This window comes from Monodelphis domestica, chromosome 1, assembly GCF_027887165.1.
Source record: "Monodelphis domestica isolate mMonDom1 chromosome 1, mMonDom1.pri, whole genome shotgun sequence".
NCBI lineage: Eukaryota > Metazoa > Chordata > Mammalia > Didelphimorphia > Didelphidae > Monodelphis > Monodelphis domestica.
The window spans coordinates 167,627,718-167,649,318 of record NC_077227.1 but is presented as its reverse complement, the minus strand read 5'-3'; the positions used below and the strand labels follow the sequence as shown (position 1 = coordinate 167,649,318).

The window sequence follows — 21,601 nt, the reverse complement described above, 5'->3', positions numbered from 1 at the left end:
TGTTTAGAATGACCAATATGGAAGTAAGTTTTGCATGATAATTCATGTATAACCCAGAAAAATAAATTAATAAAAATTTCCCAATTACATTTTAATCTGGATCAGCAGCATTCAGGAGTGTTGCTATCAGCTCCCCTGCTGTGTATTCAACACCCTTGCCCTAAGCCATATTTTTGATTGTTTCTCATGTTCTCCTCTTTCAGATTCCAAAAATTTCTTCTCATACTGTGGAGGTGACATTGGATTTTGTAAGGTTATGTTTGCACAGTATAAGCCCTGGCAGGATCTAACATGCTAAAAAGACTTTAAGTATCAAATCCATGCCAGAATATGTCTTTTACAAAAACCAGCCTAGTTAAGAATGAAGAGGGTCATCACTAAGAGATTGGTCACTAGGTAATGGAGTTTTTGGCTAGAATCACCCAGTCATATGAGGTATAGACAAAAAAAAAAGTTAAAATTGAACCTTATTAAGTCATTAATTGACTAATTACTTAGCCATGTTTATGGAGTATTTATATAACAGTTCACGTGTATTTATTAAATGTTTATTATGTTTAATATCAGATAAAGGTTTAGTTATCTAGGGAAGCAGGTACAATATAACCTACCCTTAATTATGACATCATAAAGGCCCTTAAGCTACTCCTCAAACATTTATTTCTTGGGTAATATAATCTTACTCCCTCCTGATCTTCCTCTTCTCCCCCTGCCTTGTGCACATTTCTGTCAACTTTAAGAGGGGAAGTAGCTTTATAAATTATAAGTCAGTTTTGAAAATGTATGGGGGAAGAAACAAAAATTTGGGAGAACAACCTCCTGCCTTTTTTAAAGGCCCTTCTCTCAAATATGTCTTTTTTTAGGGGAAAAATAGATATGCTCACCATATTTCAGATCAATAGATGTAGGGGAAAAGAAAAAGTGACAAGGTCCAAGATGTTATCAGTGAAGTTGGGGTGAAAGATGAAAGGTACAATGACCAGTTCTTTATTCTACACCTGTGATAATTGTTGCAGCAGACACAAAAGAATTCTTTCTTCTTAGACTTCCACTAAAGAGACCTGATATGTATATCAAATAGCTAGAGAAGGATATGAAACAATAATACATCATTAGAACATAGCATTGATTCTAAATGCTATTGGAATCTAGAGAAGAAAGAGGTATTGTGTGTTGGGTGTACTCTTGAAAAGCCTTAGGGAGAAGTATGTCTTGAGTAAGTCCTTGAAAGGAGCAAGAATTTGGACAACGTATAGAGGAAGGACAATACTGATAAAAGTAGACATTTTATGAAGCACTTTGAGATTATCAAAGAACACTGCCTCAAATCATTTAACTTTGCAAGTAAATAGAGGCAGCTTAATGTAGTGGATATAGAATTGGACTAGAAATTATGAAGACCTGAGATCAAATTCTGCCTCTTATCACCTCTGTTGCTATAGACAAGTCACTTAACCTCTCCAGATCTGTTTCCCTGTCAAATGAGAGGTTGGTCTTAATGACCTCTAAGATCCCTCCCAGTTCTAAATCTTTATCCCACACAGGTAAGAATGTGTTAGATGCAACATTCAAACCTGAGTCTTACCATGTTGCCTCGAGAGGCAACTGAAGGCAGAAAAATATGGAGGATGAGAAAAATTGTGCTGTGGGGAAGTAAATGAAGAGACTGAAGTCTGGGTGTCCTGGCAATAGAAGAGATGAGATGAACACCAGTATGTAGTTGGACTTTCTCTTATAGGTAGGCAATAGACAAACATCCTATGACATCACATAAGGGAAAGGGAATGAGAGAATGTATGCTTAAGAGAAATTATTTCTGGCACTGCTGTACAGCTGAAAGGTAAGATGTTACCTTTGTCCTAGTTTAGGTCATCTGATTTCTGGGTCTATAAATTTGCTCTCTTAAAGTAGGAATTGAAGAACCAATATGTGGGGCCTGGTTAGTCATCACACCTTTTAGGTCCCTATTTTCTGGGGCTATTTCTACATCCAGGGTCACCTGAAGGAGACATTCAATATTATTATGTTAGAATCCTACCTTGATGTTCACAGCAAATTTGGTTGTTGTTAGCTTTATAGTCTCCTGCTGTTTTGAGAAGGAGTAAAACTTTTCTCCTAAAATTAATGGGCTCCGGTGAGAGGACAGAAGTCCTAATTGAAGAAAAAAAAAAAACGGAATAGCCTAGAGTCTGGTGAAACTCACAAAAAGATGGGACTTAAGACTATCTCAGAAAAAAATGGACATCCAGTCACTTTAATTATGGACAATTAGACTTCTGAAGTTTATTCTATACTGCCACCTCTATTACCCCCTATTTGTTAATCTTCTCTTCCTCCTCCAATTAACATTAATCTGTATACAAAGGGCAGAGGCTTAAAAAATATTTAATTAACTGAACTAAATTCCATGGCCTAAGACCTTATTGATTATAATCACATATAAATTAAAGGATTTCATCACAATTCATAGGAAAAATATGTGATAGTACAAAGTGGAAGCATTGTATAAGTAGAATAAATATTGAATTGGGAGTCAGAAAACCTAAATTGTAGTCTGCTCTATTGCACACTTTGCCCTCAGGAAAATAGCACAACCTCTTTGGGCCTCAGTTTTTTCAATTATAAAATGAAGAGGGTTCAATTCTTTCTACAGATTCATCCAACTCTAGAATTCTATGGTCTTATGAATTGGTATACAGGGAGTGAATGATGGGGCATTCATTGCTATAAAATTATCTAAAAGAGTTGTTCCTTCATCATTCCACCCCTTTTGCAATCCAATTAACTAATAAGATTATAGGGATATTTTACTTAATATAAAGTATCAGGCAACTTGTCCAGTTTGTTTTAAGATGGAAGACAGATTAGTAATCCTAATAAAAACTCCTTCTTTATGTCAGTCCATATATGTGGCAGCCTGGAGGCACAGTGGATAGAGTTCTGGGCCTGGAATCAGGAAGACCATTTTTTGCCCTCAGATATTTATTGCTGTGGGATTCTGGGCAAGTCACTTAACCTCTGTCTGTAAAATGTGGATAATAATAGCACTCCTCAGTCAGGGTTGTTGTGAGGATCAAATGTGATATTTCTAAAGTTACAGGCCTATAACAGGTTCTCAATAAAAACATGTTCCCTCCCATATGCCCAATTTCAATGAATTTTTTTAAACAATAGAAAGACATGAAAACTTGGAAACTTTTTTTATTGGCTTCCATTTTGTTTCAATATGGTGGAGTAAATACTATCTAAACTTTTCTTTGTACATGTTTTGACATTTGCCTTTCCATTGTGCTTTGGATTGTGGCAAAATCAGTCTTTCTTTGAAGTTATTTTAGAATAAACAAACAACACACACACAAAAAGACAAATACAAAATTCTAAGCGGTCCACTTGAAACAGAGACTTTATTTGCTTTGGTCAACATTCATTCTCTTAAGTAAATCCTCCCTGGATAAATGCTTAAACAGCTTTCTCTTTGTACCATAAAATCAATAAACCCAAATTATAAAGGGCACCAAAGGGACTGCAATGTCTATCTCTCCAATTCAACCAGGATAGAGCTTATTGGACTTTTAATTTCATAAAAAAAATTTATTTACTAATGAATGGCCAGAGATGTTGAGCAGGAAGAAACCTTGGACTGAAAAATCAGGAGACTGTATAGCTCTTCACTATATAGGTTCTTGTCAAAAATGACCAAACATACAAGGCAGCTAGGTAACTCAATGGATAGAGATCCAGACCTGTAGACAGGATGTCCTGGGTTCAAATCTGCCTCAGACACTTCATCCCATTTGCCTAGCCCTTACCACTCTTCTGCCTTGGAACCAATATTCAGTATCAATTCTAAGATAAAAGGTAAGGGTTGTTTTGTTTTGTTTTTTTTTTAATAAGAAACAAAGGGCTGCAACATCAATGGAAATTTAAGTAGCAAAGTGTTATGCCTTGCAGGATGACCTATTTCATTAATTTATTCATTCAATAAACATTTATTAAGCACCTAAAATTGGGTCAGGCACCATACTAAGTGCTGAGGATACAAAAGTAAGTAAAAGACAATTCCTTCCCCCAAGGAGCTTACAATCCACTGGAGAAGACAAAATGTAGACAAATCTGTGCAAGCTATATGTAGGATAAATGGGAAATAATTAAAAGAGGAAAAGCATTGGAATTAAGAGGGATTGGGGAAGGCTTCCAGTAGAAGGTAGAATTTTAGATGGGATTTAAAGGAAATCAGGGAAGTCAGTAATTGAATCAGGAATGGGAGACATCCAGAGAAAATGCCTGGACAAAGGGAGCAGAGAGATGGAGTGTCTTCTTTGTGGAACATCCAGGTTCATTTGATCCAAGAGCATATGTTTGGGAGTAAGATGTAAGAAGACTGGAAAGGCAGGAAGGGGCTTTTTCATGTCTAGAATTCATTATAACATATCTAGCCAGTAACAGGTTTTTTTAAAAAATCTAAGAATAATATGTAATTCATGATTATTTCTTAATTTTGGTTCATTTGTATAATTTCTCATGTGTTTAATGAGGGAAAAATCATGAACAATCAGGGTTATCTAGAAAGTCCTGTAGATGTGAGTGGGAGCCATTGGCAGAGCATGCTCCACCTGTAGAGAACCAGAAGGATATTAGGTCTGAGGTCAGGCAGAAATGATATTTCTAGAGTATAATATATTCAGTCACTATGAGCCTTTCTATTTCCATTCCTCCTCCTGCTCCTTTTCCAATTAAATCATGAAAGAAGTAAATTTTTTCTTTCTGTTCTAAGTATGATAGATCTTAGCCTGAAAGAGGTAAGTGTATGACAACCAATAAGAGCACTTTCTTGAGTACTTCCTATATACCAGGCACTAGGAATATAAGCAGAGACAACTGGATGGCCCAGTGGATAGAATGCTTTGTCTGGAGTCCGAAGGACCCAAGTTCAAATATGACTTCAGATACTAACTAGCTATGAGGCATCAATGTGGCTCAGGAGATGTTTTTTTCTATTACTAAAAGTGCTGACATAAATGTTTTCCCTCTGTCTTCAACTTCCTTGGATCCACTACTATGCTTAGTAGTGGTATTGTTGGGTCAAAGAATATGTCTATATTAGTACGAGTTCCCATTTGGACTATGACATTTCTTGTCATAGATGCTGGAGTGGTTTGTCATTTCCTTCTCTAGCTTATTTTATAGATGAGGAAACTGAGGCAAGTAAGGTTAAGTGACTTGCCCAGGGTTACACAGCTAGTAAATATCTGAGGCTAAATAAGTACTCATGAAGATGAGTCTTCCTGATTCCAGGCCAGGACTCTATCTGTTATACAACCTAGTTTCCTCAGAACTATTCAGGAAAATAAGTTGGAATTCTGTTAATGTGAACATATTCTTTGACCCAATAATACCACTACTAGGCATAATAGTGGACCCAAGGAGGTTGAAGACAGAAGAAAATTATTTAGAGCAGCACTTTTAGTAGTAACAAAAAACTAAGATAAGTGGATGCTCATCAATTAAGGAATGTTAAGGTATGTGCATGGAATGGAATATTATTATACCATAAGAAACAATGAAAGGAACAAATTAATTAAGACATATAAGTGATATAAGCAAGAAGAACCAAGAGAATAATTCCTACAGTGATCACAATAATATAAAGGATCAATATAGTGACCAAATAAAACTTCAGAGGGCTTGATGATGAAGGAAGCCTCTTGTCTCTTGGCAAGAGGTGGTAGACAGTAGGTATGAGATGAGGCATGCATTTTCAGATATGGTCAAAAGACTGGTTTTGTCTTTTTGCTTGATAATATATAAAGGAAGTTCTTCTGGAGAAGAGTGAACTATTTGGAAAGTAACAATGATAAAAGAAATAATAGAGCATCTACAAGATTTAAAAAGAAAAAAGATGGAATTATGAAATATTTGAAAGTTTTAGACAACTGATAGAATGAAAATAGTGCTTTTTTTTTTTTTAAACCCTTACCTTCCGTCTTGGAGTCAATACTGTGTATTGGCTCCAAGGCAGAAGAGTGGTAAGGGCTAGGCAATGGGGGTCAAGTGACTTGCCCAGGGTCACACAGCTGGGAAGTGTGTGAGGCCAGATTTGAACCTAGGACCTCCCATCTCTAGGGCTAGCTCTCAACACACTGAGCTACCCAGCTGCCCCCGAAAATAGTGCTTTAAGAAATCTTGTTTTATATAGATTTGTTTGCATGTTTTCTCCCCTATTATATTGTAAGTTCCTTGAGGGCAGGAACTATCTTTTGTTTCTTTTTGTATCTCCAGCTCCTAGCACACTCCCTTCCTTCCTTCCTTCCTTCCTTCCTTCCTTCCTTCCTTCCTTCCTTCCTTCCTTCCTTCCTTCCTTCCTTCCTTCCTTCCTTTCTTTTTCTTCCTTCCTTTCTTCTTTTCTTTCTTTCTTTCTTTCTTTCTTTCTTTCTTTCTTTCTTTCTTTCTTTCTTTCTTTCTTTCTTTCTTTCTTTCTTTCTTTCTTTCTTTCTTTCTTTCTTTCTTTCTTTCTTTCTTTCTTTCTTTCTTTCTTTCTTTCTTTCTTTCTTTCTTTCTTCCTTCCTTCCTTCCTTCCTTCCTTCCTTCCTTCCTTCCTTCCTTCCTTCCTTCCTTCCTTCCTTCCTTCCTTTCTTCCTTTCTTCCTTTCTTCCTTCCTTCCTTCCTTTCTTTCTTTCTTTCTTTCTTTCTTTCTTTCTTTCTTTCTTTCTTTCTTTCTTTCTTTCTTTCTTTCTTTCTTTCTTTCTTTCTTTCTTTCTTTCTTTCTTTCTTTCTTTCTTCCTTCCTTCCTTCCTTCCTTCCTTCCTTCCTTCCTTCCTTCCTTCCTTCCTTCCTTCCTTCCTTCCTTCCTTCCTTCCTTCCTTCCTTCCTTCCTTCCTTCCTTCCTTCCTTCCTTCCTTCCTTCCTTCCTTCCTTCCTTTCTCTTTGCCTTTCTTTCTTTCTCTTTGCCTCTTTCTTTTGCTTTGCTTCTTTCTTTTGCCTCTTTCTTTTCTTTTTCTTCTTTCATATATAAATTATATCTTTCATGTTTATATTTATCAGTTCTTTCTCTGGAGGTGGACATTCACAAGTCATTCTTCATATATTCTGTAGCTGTATATGTTCTTTTGGCTCTGTTCATTTCACTCTTCATTTTTTCATGTAGGTCTTTCCAAGATTTTTTTTTAGTTTAACTTGCTCATCTTTTTTTATGGCTCAGTAGTATTCTACCTAGCATATTTCTTAAAATACAGTTGTATTTCAACACAATCATATATAGTACCACAACTTTGTTTAGCCATTTACAAATTGATGGACATCCCTTCAGTTTCCAATTTTTTGACATCACAAAAAGATATGTTTGTACATGTGAATCCTTTTTCTTTTTCTTTGATCTCTTTGGGTTACAGACCTATTAGTGGTATTGCTGAGTCAAAGGATATGCACACTATTTTTGTTTGCTTTTTAGCCTTTTAGGTGAATGAACACTCTTTACTTAAAGTCTTGTCCATTCTTCAAGATAAATTTCAATACCAACATCTTCCAAGAAACTTGCCCTGGTTGCCAGTAGCTGGAAGTAAACTTTCTGTCTGTTAACTCTTCCCTGTTGTCTCTTTTTTATACTTTTCCTATTTCTATATAGTTAAACCTTGGTACTCAACAATTTGGGAACTTCTTGAATTTATTATTCAACACCTTTTGATGAGAAAAGATTGTCAGAGTATTAGACGTTTGCTAGGCATTCAGCACACTTGCTTGAACTTGGTGATCTACCGGAGACTATGCCTCCTCCAGGCTCAACGCACAGCAAACATGAGCAACATGGATTTCAAAGCAATCAGGATATAATGGTAGGGGAGTTTTCTTCAGGTAAGGAGGGGACAAAGGAGAGTTCTTCACTTCATTAATAAAGGAAATGTGTACAAAATTGTTGGTAAGGCAAAACTGTTACAAACTATTACCCTGATAAAGTTTACCAAGTAGAATTATAAATATGTTAAATCAGACCATTAACCTCTTTAGAGGAATTTTCAAATACAAACATAAACAGACATCACTGACGTTTTTTTAGGAAGCTTACACCTGCTGAATCTTTTAGCAGAATTAAGTGGTGATAAGGGACAGAAAAGAAAAAGAAAGAATTCAAGAGGGCAGTTGCCCTCAGTTATAATGGAAGGAACTTCCTCTTCCAGACTATAAAATTTCTCCTCCTCCCACCATCCCTTTAACTCCTTTCAATACAGGTAAATTAAGTTAAAATTATCTTATTCAATCTAATTATTATTTATCCATGTATTATTAATGTTTATTTAGTAAAATACAACTCCCTACCTCAGACACTTCCTAGCTGTGTGAACCTGGGCAAGTCACTTGACCCCCATTGCCTAGCCCTTACCACTCTTCTGCCTTGGAGCCAATACACAGTATTGACTCCAAGATGGAAGGTAAGGGTTTTATAAAAAAAAATACAACTCCCTTAATGCATATAATGCCTAATAAAATCTGGATTTTCTGGGTGTCTGGAACATATTAATTCAGTTTACATTATTCCTTATGGGAAAAATTCATTTGCTATACAACCATTTTTGGTATTTGATCTGCCTTCTGGAACTCTGGAATGAATTAATGATGAGTACCAAGGTATGATTTGTACATCAAACCTCCTGCATTCTTCTGAAGCCTTCTTTAGTTCAGAGACTCTGAAATACACCTTTGTAATTTACCTTCTTCATACTCATAGCATCTAGTTTAATGAATTCACATGTATTAGGTTCCTTATATATTTTGAATGAATGAATGAATACATGTATAAATAAATACTAATTCAGGGCTAAAAGTTGAAAGAGATCTAATTCATAACCTCCTAATGATAAGTTAGCAAGTATAAAGGATTCTTATGGACCATTGGGGTTATGAATTATGTATCTATAGACATCAACACCATTCCTTCCCTCTCATGAATGTAAAGATTTTTCAAATTGGTTTTGAAATTTAGTTGAATTTTTCTGGGGTTAGGATGGTAAAGATAGGAGAGGGAGGAAATAAACATTTTTGTAGCATCACCTATGATACAGACATTGTACTAAGTGCTTTTTTTTTTACATTTTAATTTTTTTTAATTTTATTTGGTCAATTTCAAACATCATTATTCCTTGGTTACAAAAATCATATTCTATTCCTTCCTCCCCTCTCCCCACCCCTTCCATAGCTGACATGCAGTTCCACTGGGTATTACATGTGTCCTTGATCAGAATCCATTTCCATGTTGTTGATGTTTGCATTAGGATGTTAATTTAAAGTCTACATCAAGCAGTTGTTTTTTTCAGTGTTTCTATACCCACCGTTTTTCCTCTGAATGTGGATCATGTTCTTTCTCATAGATCCCTCCGGGTTGTTCAGGAACACTGCATTGCCACTAATGGAGAAGTCCATTACATTCAATTGTACCACAGTGTATTTGTCTCTGTGTACAATATTCTCCTGGTTCTGCTCCTTTCGCTCTGCATCACTTCTTGGAGGTCGTTCCAGTTCCCATGGAATTCCTCCAGTTCATTATTCCTTTGAGCACAATAGTATTCCATCACCAACATATACCACAATTTGTTCAGCCATTCCCCAATTGAAGGGCATCCCCTCATTTTACAATTTTTTACCACCACAAAGAGTACAGCTATGATATTCTTGACATGTATTTTTCCTTATTTCTTTGGGGTAGAAAACCAGCGGTGCTATAGCTGGATCAAAGGGCAGACAGTCTTTTAGCACCCTTTGGGATAGTTCCAAATTGCCCTCCAGAATGGTTTGATCAATTCACAACACCACCAGCAGTGCATTAATGTCCTGACTTTGCCACCATATCCCCACCAGCATTCATTACTTTCTGTTTCTGCCATGTCAGCCAATCTGCTAGGTGTGAGGTGGTACCTCAGAGTTGTTTTGATTTGCATCTCTCTGATTATAAGAGATTTAGAACACTTTTTCATGTGCTTATTAATAGTTTTTATTTCTTTGATTGAAAATTGTCTATTCGTGTCCCTTGTCCATTTATCAATTGGATAATGGCTTGTTTTTTGTTTTTTTTTTGTACAATTGATTTAGCTCTTTGTAAATTTGAGTAATTAGACCTTTGTCAGAGTTTTTTGTTATGAAGATTGTTTCCCAATTTATTTCCCTTCTAATTATGGTTACATTGGTTTTGTTTGTACAAAACCTTTTTAATTTGATGTAATCAAAATTTTACATTTTGTTACTCTTTCTAAGTCCTGCTTGGTTTTAAAATCTTTCCTTTCCCAAAGGTCTGTTGTGGTATACTATTCTGTATTCCCATAATTTACTTATAGTTTCCTTCTTTATGTTCAAGTCACTCACCCATTCTGAGTTTATCTTGGTGTAGGGTGTGAGATGTTGATCCAAGCCTAATCTCTTCCATACTGTATTCCAATTTTCCCAGCAGTGTTTGTCAAATAGTGGATTTTTGTCCCAAAAGCTGGGCGCTTTGGCTTTGTCATAGACTGTTTTGTTGAGGTCCCTTACGTCGAGTCTATTCCACTGATCCTCCTTTCTGTCTCTTAGCCAGGACCATATTGTTTTGATGACCACTGCTTTATGGTATAGTTTGAGATCTGGTACTGCAAGGCCGCCTTCCTTTGCATTTTTTTCATTATTTTCCTGGATATCCTTGATCTTTTGTTCTTCCAAATGAACTTTGTTATGGTTTTTTCTAATTCAGTAAAGTTTTTTGGTAATTCAATGGGTCTGGCACTAAATAAGTAAATAAGTTTGGGTAGTATGGTGATTTTTTTTTATGTTAGCTCGTCCTACCCATGAGCAGTTGATGTTTTTCCAATTGTTTAGATAGAGTTTTAATTGTGTGGAAAGTGTTTTGTAGTTGTGTTCATATAGTTCCTGTGTTTGTCTTGGCATATAGATTCCCAAGTATTTTATATTGTCTAGGGTGATTTTCAATGGAATTTCTCTTTCTAATTCTTACTGCTGAGATGGATTGGAGATATATAGAAATGCTGATGACTTATGTGGGTTTATTTTGTATCTTGCAACTTTGCTAAAGTTGATTATTTCCACTAGCTTTTTAGTTGATTCTCTAGGATTCTTTAAACCATCATATCATCTGCAAAGTGTGATAACTTGGTCTCTTCCTTGCAAATTTTAATACCTTCAATTTCTTTTTCTTCTCTAATTGCTACTGCAAGTGTTTCTAGTACAATGTTAAATAATAGTGGTGATAATGGGCATCCTTGTTTCACTCCTAATCTTATTGGGAATGCATCTAGTTTATCCCCATTGCATATGATGTTGGCTGATGGTTTTAGATAAGTATTGTTTATTATTTTTAGGAAAGGCCCTTCTATTCCTATACTTTGTAGTGTTTTCAATAGGAATGGGTGTTGTATTTGTCAAAGGATTTTTTGTATCTATTGAAATAATCATGTGATTTTTGTTGGTTTGCTTGTTGATATGGTCAATTATGTGGATAGTTTTCCTAATATTGAACCATCCTTAAATTCCTATCTTAAATCCCACCTGATCATAGTGAATATCAGCCTTCATGATGACTTGCTGAAGACTTTTTGCTAGTATCCTATTTAACATTTTTACATCTATATTCATTAAGGAAATTGGTCTGTAGTTTTCTTTCTCTGTCTTTAACCTGCCTGGATTTGGAATCAGTACCATATTCGTGTCATAAAAGGAATTTAATAGAACTCCCTCTTTGCTTATTATGTCAGATACTTTGTATAGTATTGGGATTAGGTGTTTTTTGAATTTTTGATAGAATTCACTTGTGAATCCATCAGGCCCTGGGGATTTTTTCTTAGGGAATTCTTTGAAGGCTTGTTCAATTTCTTTTTCTGATATGGGATTACTTAAGAATTCTATTTCTTCTTCTGTTAATCTAGGCAATTTATATTTTTGTAAATATTCATCCCTATCACTTAGATTGACATATTTATTGCCATATAATTGGGCAAAATAGTTTTTAATGATTACCTTAATTTCTTCTTCATTGGAGGTGAGGTCTCCCTTTTCACCTTTGATACTGTTAATTTGGTTTTCTTCTTTCCATTTTTTTATTAGATGGACCAGTACTTTGTCTATTTTGTTTTTTCAGAATACCAGCTTCTGGTCTTATTTATTAGTTCAATAGTTCTTTCACCTTCAATTTTATTAATTTCTCCCTTAATTTTTAGGATCTTTAATTTAATTTTCTTCTGGGGATTTTTAATTTGTTCACTTTCAAGTTTTTTGATTTGCATGTCCAATTCATTGACCTCTGCCCTCCTTAATTTGTTAATATATGAACTCAAGGATATAAATTTTCCTGTAAGTACTGCTTTGGCTGCATCCCATAGATTTTGAAAGGATGTCTCATCATTGTCATTTTCTTCAGTGAAATTATTAATTGTTTCTATGATTTGTTCTCTAACTGATTTTTCAGAATCACATTATTTAATTTCCAATTAATTTTTGATTTGGCTCTCCATGTACCCTTACTGATCATTATTTTTATTGTGTTATGATCTGAAAAGGTTGAATTTATTATTTCTGCTTTTCTGCATTTGTTTGCCATGTTTTTATGACCTAGTACATGGTCAATCTTTGTGAATGAATCATGTGCTACTGAAAAGAAAGTCTATTCCTTTTTGTCCCTATTTATTTTTCTCCATATATCTATTAACTCTAATTTTTCTAAGATTTCATTCACATCTTTTACCTCTTATTTATTTATTTGATTTATCTAAATTTGATAGTGGTAGGTTCAGGTCTCGCACTAGTATAGTTTTACTATCATTTCCTCCTTCAATTCTACTAGTTTCCCCTTTAGAAATTTGGATGCTATAACATTTGGTGCATACATGTTTATTACTGATATTTCCTCATTGTCTATACTCCCTTTTATCAGGATGTATTTACCTTCCCTATCCCTTTTAATCAGATCTATTTTTACTTTGGCTTTGTCAGATATCATGATTGCAACGCCTGCCTTTTTTTCTATCAGTTGAGGCTTAATAGGTTTTGCTCCAACCTTTAATTCTAACCTTGTGAATATATACCCGCCTCAGGTGTGTTTCTTGTAGACAACATATGGTAGGATTTTGGATTCTAATCCACTCTCCTATTTGTTTTTGTTTTATGGGTGAGTTCATCCCATTCATGTTCAAAGTTATGATTGTCACTTGTGTATTCCCTAGCTTTTTGATATCCTCTCCTAGTTCTGTCCTTTCTTCCTTTGCTATATCCTTTTAAACCAGTGCTTTACTTTTAATCAATCCCCCTAATCCTCTCCCTTAATATGCTCCCTTTCTGGTCTCTCCCTTTTTGTTCCCTTCTTGTTTTTTTAGGGTGTGTTAAGTTTCCTCCCCCTTCTCTTTCCCTCCATTTTTGTATTCCCTATTCCCTAATCCCCTTAGTTTTCACTTCTCGCTTACCCTATAGGATAAGATAGAATTCAACACCCCAATGGATCTAGATGCTCTTCCCTATCAGAATTGATTTCACTGAGAGTAAGGTTTAAGTATTACCTATTAGCACTCTCTTCCTCTCCTTCTTATAAGAGTATTCTTCCCCTCCCCTTCCCATATGTATCTTTGTGTGATAAAGATTATCCTATTTATTTTATTTCTTCAAGTATCTCTTGGTGCCATCTTTGATCCCCTCTTCCTTTTTCTTTATTGTATATCATCTTATAGCCCTTAATGCCCCAATCTCTTCCTGTGAATGATTCTTCTAATTACTATAATAGTGAATATATATATAATTTGATCTAATTGTAGCCCTTAAAGAAGAGTTTGAATAAAAAAAATCTTCCCCTTTTCCCTCTCTTTTTCATGTTTCTCTTGATCTTTTTGTTTGGATATCAAACTTTACAGTTAGTTCTGGTATTTTCTTTACAAATACTTGGAAATCTTCTATTCTATTGAATGCCCATACTTTCCTCTGGAAATATATAGTCAGTTTTGACAGATAGGTGATTCTTGGTTGAAGACCCAATTCTCTTGCCTTTCTGAATATCATGTTTCAGGCCTTGTGGTCCTTTAGTGTGGAAGGTGCCAGGTCTTGTGTGATCCTGATTGGTGCTCCTTGGTATCTGAATTGACTCTTTTTGGTTTCTTGTAGAATTTTCTTCTTAGCTTGAAAGCTCTGGAACTTGGCAATTACATTCCTGGGAGTTGTCTTTTGAGGATTTAGTGTAGAGGGTTCTATGAACTCTTTCAATGTCTATTTTGCCCCCTTGTTCAAGGACATCAGGGCAGTTTTCTTGGATGATTTCTTGTAGTATGATGTTAAGATTTCTGTTTATTTCTGGCTTTTCAGGTAGACCAATGATTCTCAAATTGTCTTGTCGTGATCTGTTTTCCTGATCTGTCATCTTGTCAGTGAGATATTTTATGTTTTCTTCTATTTTGTCAGTCTTTTGACTTTGCTTTATTAATTCTTGCTGTTTTGCAAGATCATTGTCTTCCAGTTGCCTAATTCTGGTCTTTAAAGACTGGTTTTCCTTTTCAGTTTGGTCTATCCTGCTTTTTGTGGCTTCCAGCTGTTTCTCCAATTGGGAGTTCTTGTCCTTTAAACTGCTATTTTCTCTTTGAACTATTTCCCACTTTTCTTGCCAGAAGGCTTCCATCTTTTTGATAAGCTCCAATTTAAATTCTTCAAGAGCTTGTAGACAATTTCCATTTTTTTTTTGGAAGGTTTTAGCTTTGTTTGAATTTCCTCCTCTATTTCCTCTGTAGCCTGGGTTTTTCCTCCATAAAAATTTTCCAGGGTCAATACTTTCTTTTTCTTTGGTTTTTTTTTTTGGAGGGTGGTTGTTTCTTCTGGGCACAATTTGCCATCACATTGGAGGTTTTTCATTCCCTTTTTAGTCAGAAATATGAGTGAAATGGGCAGGCTCTCTATGTATGTAGTTAAGGAGCAAGGGTTTTGCCTGAGATAAGCTCTCAAATCTCTGCAGCTTCCTCTGTTCACTGCCCTTCTCTGAGCCACCTTCCCGAGAGAGCCCACAGTCTGCACTTCCCAGTCCGCTGGGGTTTCAGGTGTAGCTGCTCTTTGGTGTAGGTTTTTGGTGGTCTTACTCAGCTCCCAAGGACCTAGAGGTGCCCCTTGCTCCCTCTAGAGGTGCCCCCTCATTCGCTCACTGATTCTGGTGCACGCTGGCCCTGACTCTGGCTCTGTAGGTGTGGTGGGGGAGGGTAGATCAGCTCATGTTTGGGTGGGAGATTTTTCACCCCCTTATGGTGTGGAAATGCCCAAATCCCATGTACCTTCAATGCTGCACCCTACTGTAGAGTCCCTTCATTCTCATGAATTTGGTTTTTTGTTTGGTTGGGGTTTTTTTGGTCTTTGAAGGTAGTCTATATTAGTGGTTGCCGAGGAGAGGAAGAGTCCTGCATCTATACTGCTGTCATGCTTACCTGGAAGCCCTAAGTGCTTTTTAAACACATATCTCAAATGATCATTACAATAATACTGTGAAGTACATGTTATCATTATACCCATTTTAAATGGAGGAAACAGGTAAACAGAGGTTAAGTCACTTGCCTGCTCATAAGTGTCTGAGGCCATATTTGAACTCAGGACTTCCTAACTCCAGGTTCAGCAATCTATTCACTATGCCACCAGCTGTCTATTGAGGGAATTTGAAGAATAATTTTTTCTTGATGACAAGAAAAAAAGAAAAGTAAACAGCTCCATTACAATTTGGCTGACCTCTTTTCTCACATCTACATGTAAAATAATAATAATTAGAACATATGAAATGTTTTAAGGCTTGCAAGGGATGTATATTGTAGAATTTGAATTCCATAAATAATTTATGAGAGACAAGTAGTTCAGACATTATTTTCTCTTATAAATGATCCTCTAATTCATCTTATAAATGAAGAAACCAAAGCTCAGAAACATTTAATTGTTAAGGAAATATTTGGACACAGGTTCTCCTGATTCCAAATCTAGGTCATGTTTGATCTCTAAATTATGACATAGAGCAGACCATAGGATGTATTTATTGCAATGGATCATTGTTTCAAAGATTTCTTTGTAAGGAGAGTAACAGTTCATTGCCTTTATGGACTACTTGCTATTTTCTTCCCCTCTCTTATTCTTACCTTTCTTCCAATTTGCCTGCCTCTTAGGAAAGAAATGATGAACTCCTATAGAGTTAGAAGGCATAGACGGGGACCAGTAACTGTGGAAGGCTCGAGAGGCCAAATACAATATCAATACTAGGTTCCATTGCTTTGAAAAGCCTTTGATACAGCTCAGGTTCTCAGATATGAATGGATTCTATTTCTTCTATTCCATATAAACTTAGAAACAATGGCTTTAGTACTTGACAGGACCAGGAGGGCATTCTAAATAATGGTTTGCCATTTAATATCATTGTGTCCAACAAAAATAATTGAACCTGATTCTAAATAGAGGTAACTTTTATGAATTGTTTCTGAGTAGACAACATTGGTCTTTGTGTCCTTCCCTGTCTACTGTTTTCATTTAGACATAATTCTTCTAGCCCAGTAAGCAATCATCACCATAAAAATGCAGGCTGCAACAATCTACTCCTTTCTTATTGGGTCCAATGATCCTTTGTACATGGGAAGGAGTCCACAAAACTGGGTTTTAGCCGGGAAGTTCCCTCAGGTGAAAAATCTAATTGATCTGACAATCAAAAGAGAGCTCAAGATATTACCTACTCAGTCACATTGATTTTAATAACTTATTTTACTTGGATGATTTATCTCTCTACTATATCAATTTTTAAGACCTTTCTATCAGAACTTGAGCAAATCTTCATTTTTTTTGTTTTTCTTTTTGTGTTTCTCCATCCAGAATCTGGAATAAATAATCTTGGCCTATCTCAGACAAGTCTACGAAATATGTATGAGGATGAAGATTTAATCTCCAGAGCCCTATCACAACAAAGATCCGTAGTTGGTTTTCCAATGTATGTTGTCTAGGTTTGACCAGGAATAATAAATGTTTGCTTTAGACATATATACTTTGGGTTTTACAAGTCCAAACCACACCCCAGCCACTTACTTCAGGAAAGAAAAAAAATTTTTTTTTGAAGGCAGCAATTGTGTAACATGTAAATCTCCTCTGGACTTGAGCCTGTAGCTGTGGTTTGGCAAGACATCCAGCATAAGATCTCTTTTCTCATCTCCTCGGGAAAAAAAAAGGGACAGCAAAAAAATTACCTTGAAAATAAAGGTAATGATTAATCCCTCAGGCACAAAAGGAGTCAGCTTTTGAGAATTGAGGTTCTAACTTGCAAATAAAAACAAACAGCTGAAAATAGGGAATGAGAACCTCACCAAATGAAGTATTAGGTCACACTGAATGGTTGGGTCCAGGTTTGTACAGTCAGAGAATTCCATTAACTGTCTTTATGAATTTATAAGCAGATGTCAAACTCTTCAGGTTGCATGTGTCAGTGAAGTCATAGAAGTCTAGTCGCTTTAAGAATCATCCAGTCTAACCTTAACTGCCGAGTGCCACCTCAACTGACAAGTGTTACCTGCTTTTTCCAGAGCACGTAGCAACAAGGTCCTGGATATGGACAGAAAAGTGGAAAAACGCCTTAAAGAAAAAATTATCCTGAAGAACGACTTGGTCAAAGAAATGATTGCAGAACTCATAGGGACATTTGTGATGGTTGTAAGTGTAATCTGATTTCCTTTTATTTTCTAACTTAAGAATGCCTCTGATCTATATGGTTTTCCTCCTGTTTTGGTTAATGCAACAATCTCTTTTATGTTGCTATAAAATCATCAGATCACTTCTGTCCAATTATTATTTGTTAAGCTTATGTTTTCTGTGTACTATGCTGTATTATCTCAACACAGGCTGATGGGAAAGTTTTGGTGTCCTGTTAATAATGGTGATAATAATAATAACAACAATTATAATAACAATCATTTCTATATCACATCAATGTTTGCCAAGGATTTTACATATATCATTTCATTTGGTCCTCACAGGAAGGATTTGCCTACGACGACTTAGACTGGCTTATGTAGTAAAAAGGGTGGTCACCTGAAATAGTTTCAGAAGATCAATAAGTAGAATGGCTGAAATATCCTGTCATAGTTAAGCAAGGGCTTGGCAATGATTGTATTTGACAGATTAGTAGCTGGGTAATGAAGGATATAGGGCATTAAGTAGAAATAATATGGGACATTAGATATTATATTCAGGCAACTTTTTTTTAAATTCCCAAACTCCTTTCTTTTCAACTTCTTTTGGACTTTGGTACCCTGCATTTCCCTCTATCTTCTTGCTATAACCAAGAGCAATTTCTAAGAATCTTCAAACTATTAATCTTATTTTTAAATTATTACTTAGTAATTAGTTTTATTAGTCTCATTTTCTCAACTTAAGGACCTTAGCAAATATTGGTGGAATATTCTGAAAATCCACTAGCTTGGTTTTCCTTTACCATTCTTTACTCCTATATAAATCCTATCATGATTTCCAGCTTCAAGCTAATACTCGAACATTCCCAATAGTTGGTTTCAGAAACAAATTGGATGTGCATTTCCAACTTAAAACATATTTGTTTATGAAAAAAACCAACCCTGCCTTAGGTTTTTTAACAGCAGGTACAAACAACCCCTAGCTCTTATTCACAAGGAACACATTGAAGATATTTAACTTCTTAAGGGCTTTGAAAGAAATTTCTGTGAGGTACATTATTCATTCTTTGATATGAACTCTCATTTTATTTCATTTTAAGAATTCTATTGAATGCTAACTGTGTATAGCCACATGCTGGAAATCTTTTTTTTTTTTAAACTAGTATGTCACATTAACCAGTCATGAAAACAGTGCACTGGGGGTGGGGGGAAATAGATTGAACAAAGTAATCATATCATAGATTTAGAATTGGAAGGAACCTTTAGATCTTGTCCAGTCCCCTATTTGACTAAGTGGGCAAAGAGAGGGGAAGTGACTTTCCTAAGGTGAGGATCTCCTTCTGGTCTCCAAAATACCTCATCTCACTATTTTTTGCTAAAATAGCCCAAACATGGAGCTGTGATGCTCCCTTCCTAAGTTATAACCAGAATATCCTCCTCTGCTACTATGAAAATCCATTCTCCCCAAATTTAAAAGGGTAGATTTGTAAGGCTCAGGGTAACCAGTTTCCTAGATTCTCCATATTAGACTTATTTCCTGCAGGATAATACATTGTAAGGTGGGAATCATTGTGCTATTTTATTTGCTATTTCTTTAGGGGACCAGAGCATAAAATTGCATTTTTAGAAGCTAGTGCAAGTACCAGAAAAAAGGCAAATAACTTGAGGCAAAGTAGTTTAAGAAAATTTGGGTATTCCATAGAAAAGGGGAAAATAGAGGAAAGTTAATGTAGAGAGCAATAAGACAAGACCTTTTTTTAATGGGAACATATTTTGTAAGCCTGATCCTTTTGGGGTTCAAGAGTTGAAAGCTACTATGAATATGGATTTATTCAGAAAAGTCATTCAGTACAGTTCTGCTCCTACTCTACTTAGTGGGTGCTCAATACATGGCTGACCTTTTCCTTATTTTATTTAATTGTTGATATTGTTGTTTAAGTATGAGCCCTTTTGGTGTTTTCTTGACAAAGATACTAGAGTAGTTTGGCATTTCCTTTTCTGACTCCTTCTGCAGATGAGGAAACTGAGATAAACAGAGTTAAGTGATTGATCCAGGGTGACTCAGCTAGTATGTGCCTGAGGTCAGAATTGAACTCATTAAGATCAGTCTATCTACTTAGCTAACTAGCTACTTGATAGTACATAGCAACAAATAAAATGTGTCTTCATGCTTAAAGGGAAAGGTAGAAGGAAACAGAGTGGTTTAGTTGGCTTTAGAGCCAGGAAGACCTGTATTCAAATTCTGCTTCTTATGACTCTTTTGTGACTGGCTTTGTGACTCTAGGCAAGTCCAGCAACTAAGACTTTTAAGTTGTAAAGAAGATACAGATCTGCATAGATTGAGCAAGTACCTCATCCAGAGTCCCCACACCCAAGAAATCACAGGTCTAATTCTTATCTTTATTTTCAGAGTTAATCCCTGACCCAGACACTTTGATTTTTTCTTATATGGTTCCTTAGTCTCCAAAACAAGGCCCCAAGATCTCTTAAAAATAAAGACATTAAGACAAAGCAAGAGTTAGAAAAAATTACAAAATGTAAAATAAATAATTGTATTACATTAAATTAAAAAGGTTTTCTACAAACAAAACCAATGCAACCAAAATTAGAAGGGAAACAACATAACAAAAAACTCTGACAGAAGTCTAATTACTTAAATTTATAAAAAGCTAAATCAATTGTACAAAAAATCCCCAATTGATAAATGGGCAAGGGACTTGAATAGGCAATTTTCAGATAAAGAAATCAAAACTATCAATAAACACATGAAAAAGTGTTCTAAATATCTTATAATCAGAGAAATGCAAATCAAAACAACTCTGAGGTATCACCTCACATATAGCAGATTGGCTAACATGACAACAAAGGAAAGTAATAAATGTTGGAGGGGATGTGTCAAAATTGGAACATTAATACATTGCTGGTGGAGTTGTGAATTGATCCAACCATTCTGGATGGCAATTTGGAACTATCCCAAAGGGTGCTAAAAGACTGTCTGCCCTTTGATCCAGCTATAGCACTGCTGGGTTTGTACCCTAAAGAGATCATAAGGAAAAAGACTTGTACCAAAATATTTATAGCCATGCTCTTTGTGGTGGCAAAAAATTGGAAAATGAGGGGATGCCCTTCAATTGGGGAATAGCTAAACAAATTGTGGTATATGTTGGTGATGGAATACTATTTTGCTAAAAGGAATAATAAACTGGAGGAATTCCATGTGAACTGGAATGACCTCCAGGAATTAATGCAGAGTGAAAGGAGCAGAACAGGAGAACATTATACACAGAGACTGATACAATCAATGTACTATGTACAATATACAATTAAATGTAATGGACTTCTCTACTAGCAGCAATGCAATGTTCCAGGACAATTCTGAGAGACCTATGAGAAAGAACACTTTCTATATTCAGAGGAAAAACCGTAGAAATAGAAAAACAATTGCTTGATCACATGGGTTGATGGGGCTATGATTGGGGATATAGACTCTAAATGATCACCTTAGTGCAATATCAATGATATGGAAATAGGTCTTGATCAACAACACATGTAAAACCCAGAGGAATTGTGTGTCAGCTATGGGAGGGGTGTTGAGGGAGATCAGGGAAAGAACATGACTCTTGTAACCATGGGAAATTATTCTAAATTTATTAATTAAATAAAAATTTCCAAAACTTAAAAAAAGAAAGAAAGACAGAGGGGCAGGTAGGTTGCATAGTGTATAGAGTGCCAGTCTTAGAGTCAGTAGAAGTGGGATCAAATCTGATCTCAGAAACTTCCTAACCAACTGGTCAAGTCACTTAATCCTTATTGCCTAACCTGTGTTCTTCTGTCTTAGAGTTGATGCAAAGACAAAAAGTAAGTTAAAAAAAAAAAGGATGGGTTTAGAAGTAAACTTACACGTTTCTGTACAGACACCATCTTCTATGAGGTGTCACATCAAATCATGTTAATTTGTCAACAATGAG

General features: G+C 35.6%; 2 protein-coding genes across 13 annotated transcripts in view; one reads left to right on the top strand and one right to left on the bottom strand.

Moving 5' to 3' along the window:
* ALDH1A2 (aldehyde dehydrogenase 1 family member A2) overlaps positions 1–1,695 on the bottom strand; it is a 186,645-nt gene extending 184,950 nt beyond the window's left edge. The window contains exon 1 of the mRNA XM_056809383.1: positions 1,586–1,695. The gene's annotated coding sequence lies outside the window, so the exon portion shown is untranslated. The remainder of the gene's footprint in view (positions 1–1,585) is intronic.
* Positions 692–21,601, top strand: part of AQP9 (aquaporin 9) — a 94,056-nt gene continuing 73,146 nt past the window's right edge. The window contains exons 1-5 of one of the 12 annotated variants that reach the window (XM_007479679.3): positions 692–970; positions 1,545–1,840; positions 7,622–7,848; positions 16,828–16,942; positions 17,529–17,655. In XM_007479679.3, the coding sequence (XP_007479741.1) occupies positions 7,761–7,848; positions 16,828–16,942; positions 17,529–17,655 (330 nt within the window). In that variant the 5' untranslated portion in view covers positions 692–970; positions 1,545–1,840; positions 7,622–7,760. The other 11 variants (XM_007479673.3, XM_056809410.1, XM_016428472.2 and 8 more) reach the window with 11 other exon arrangements.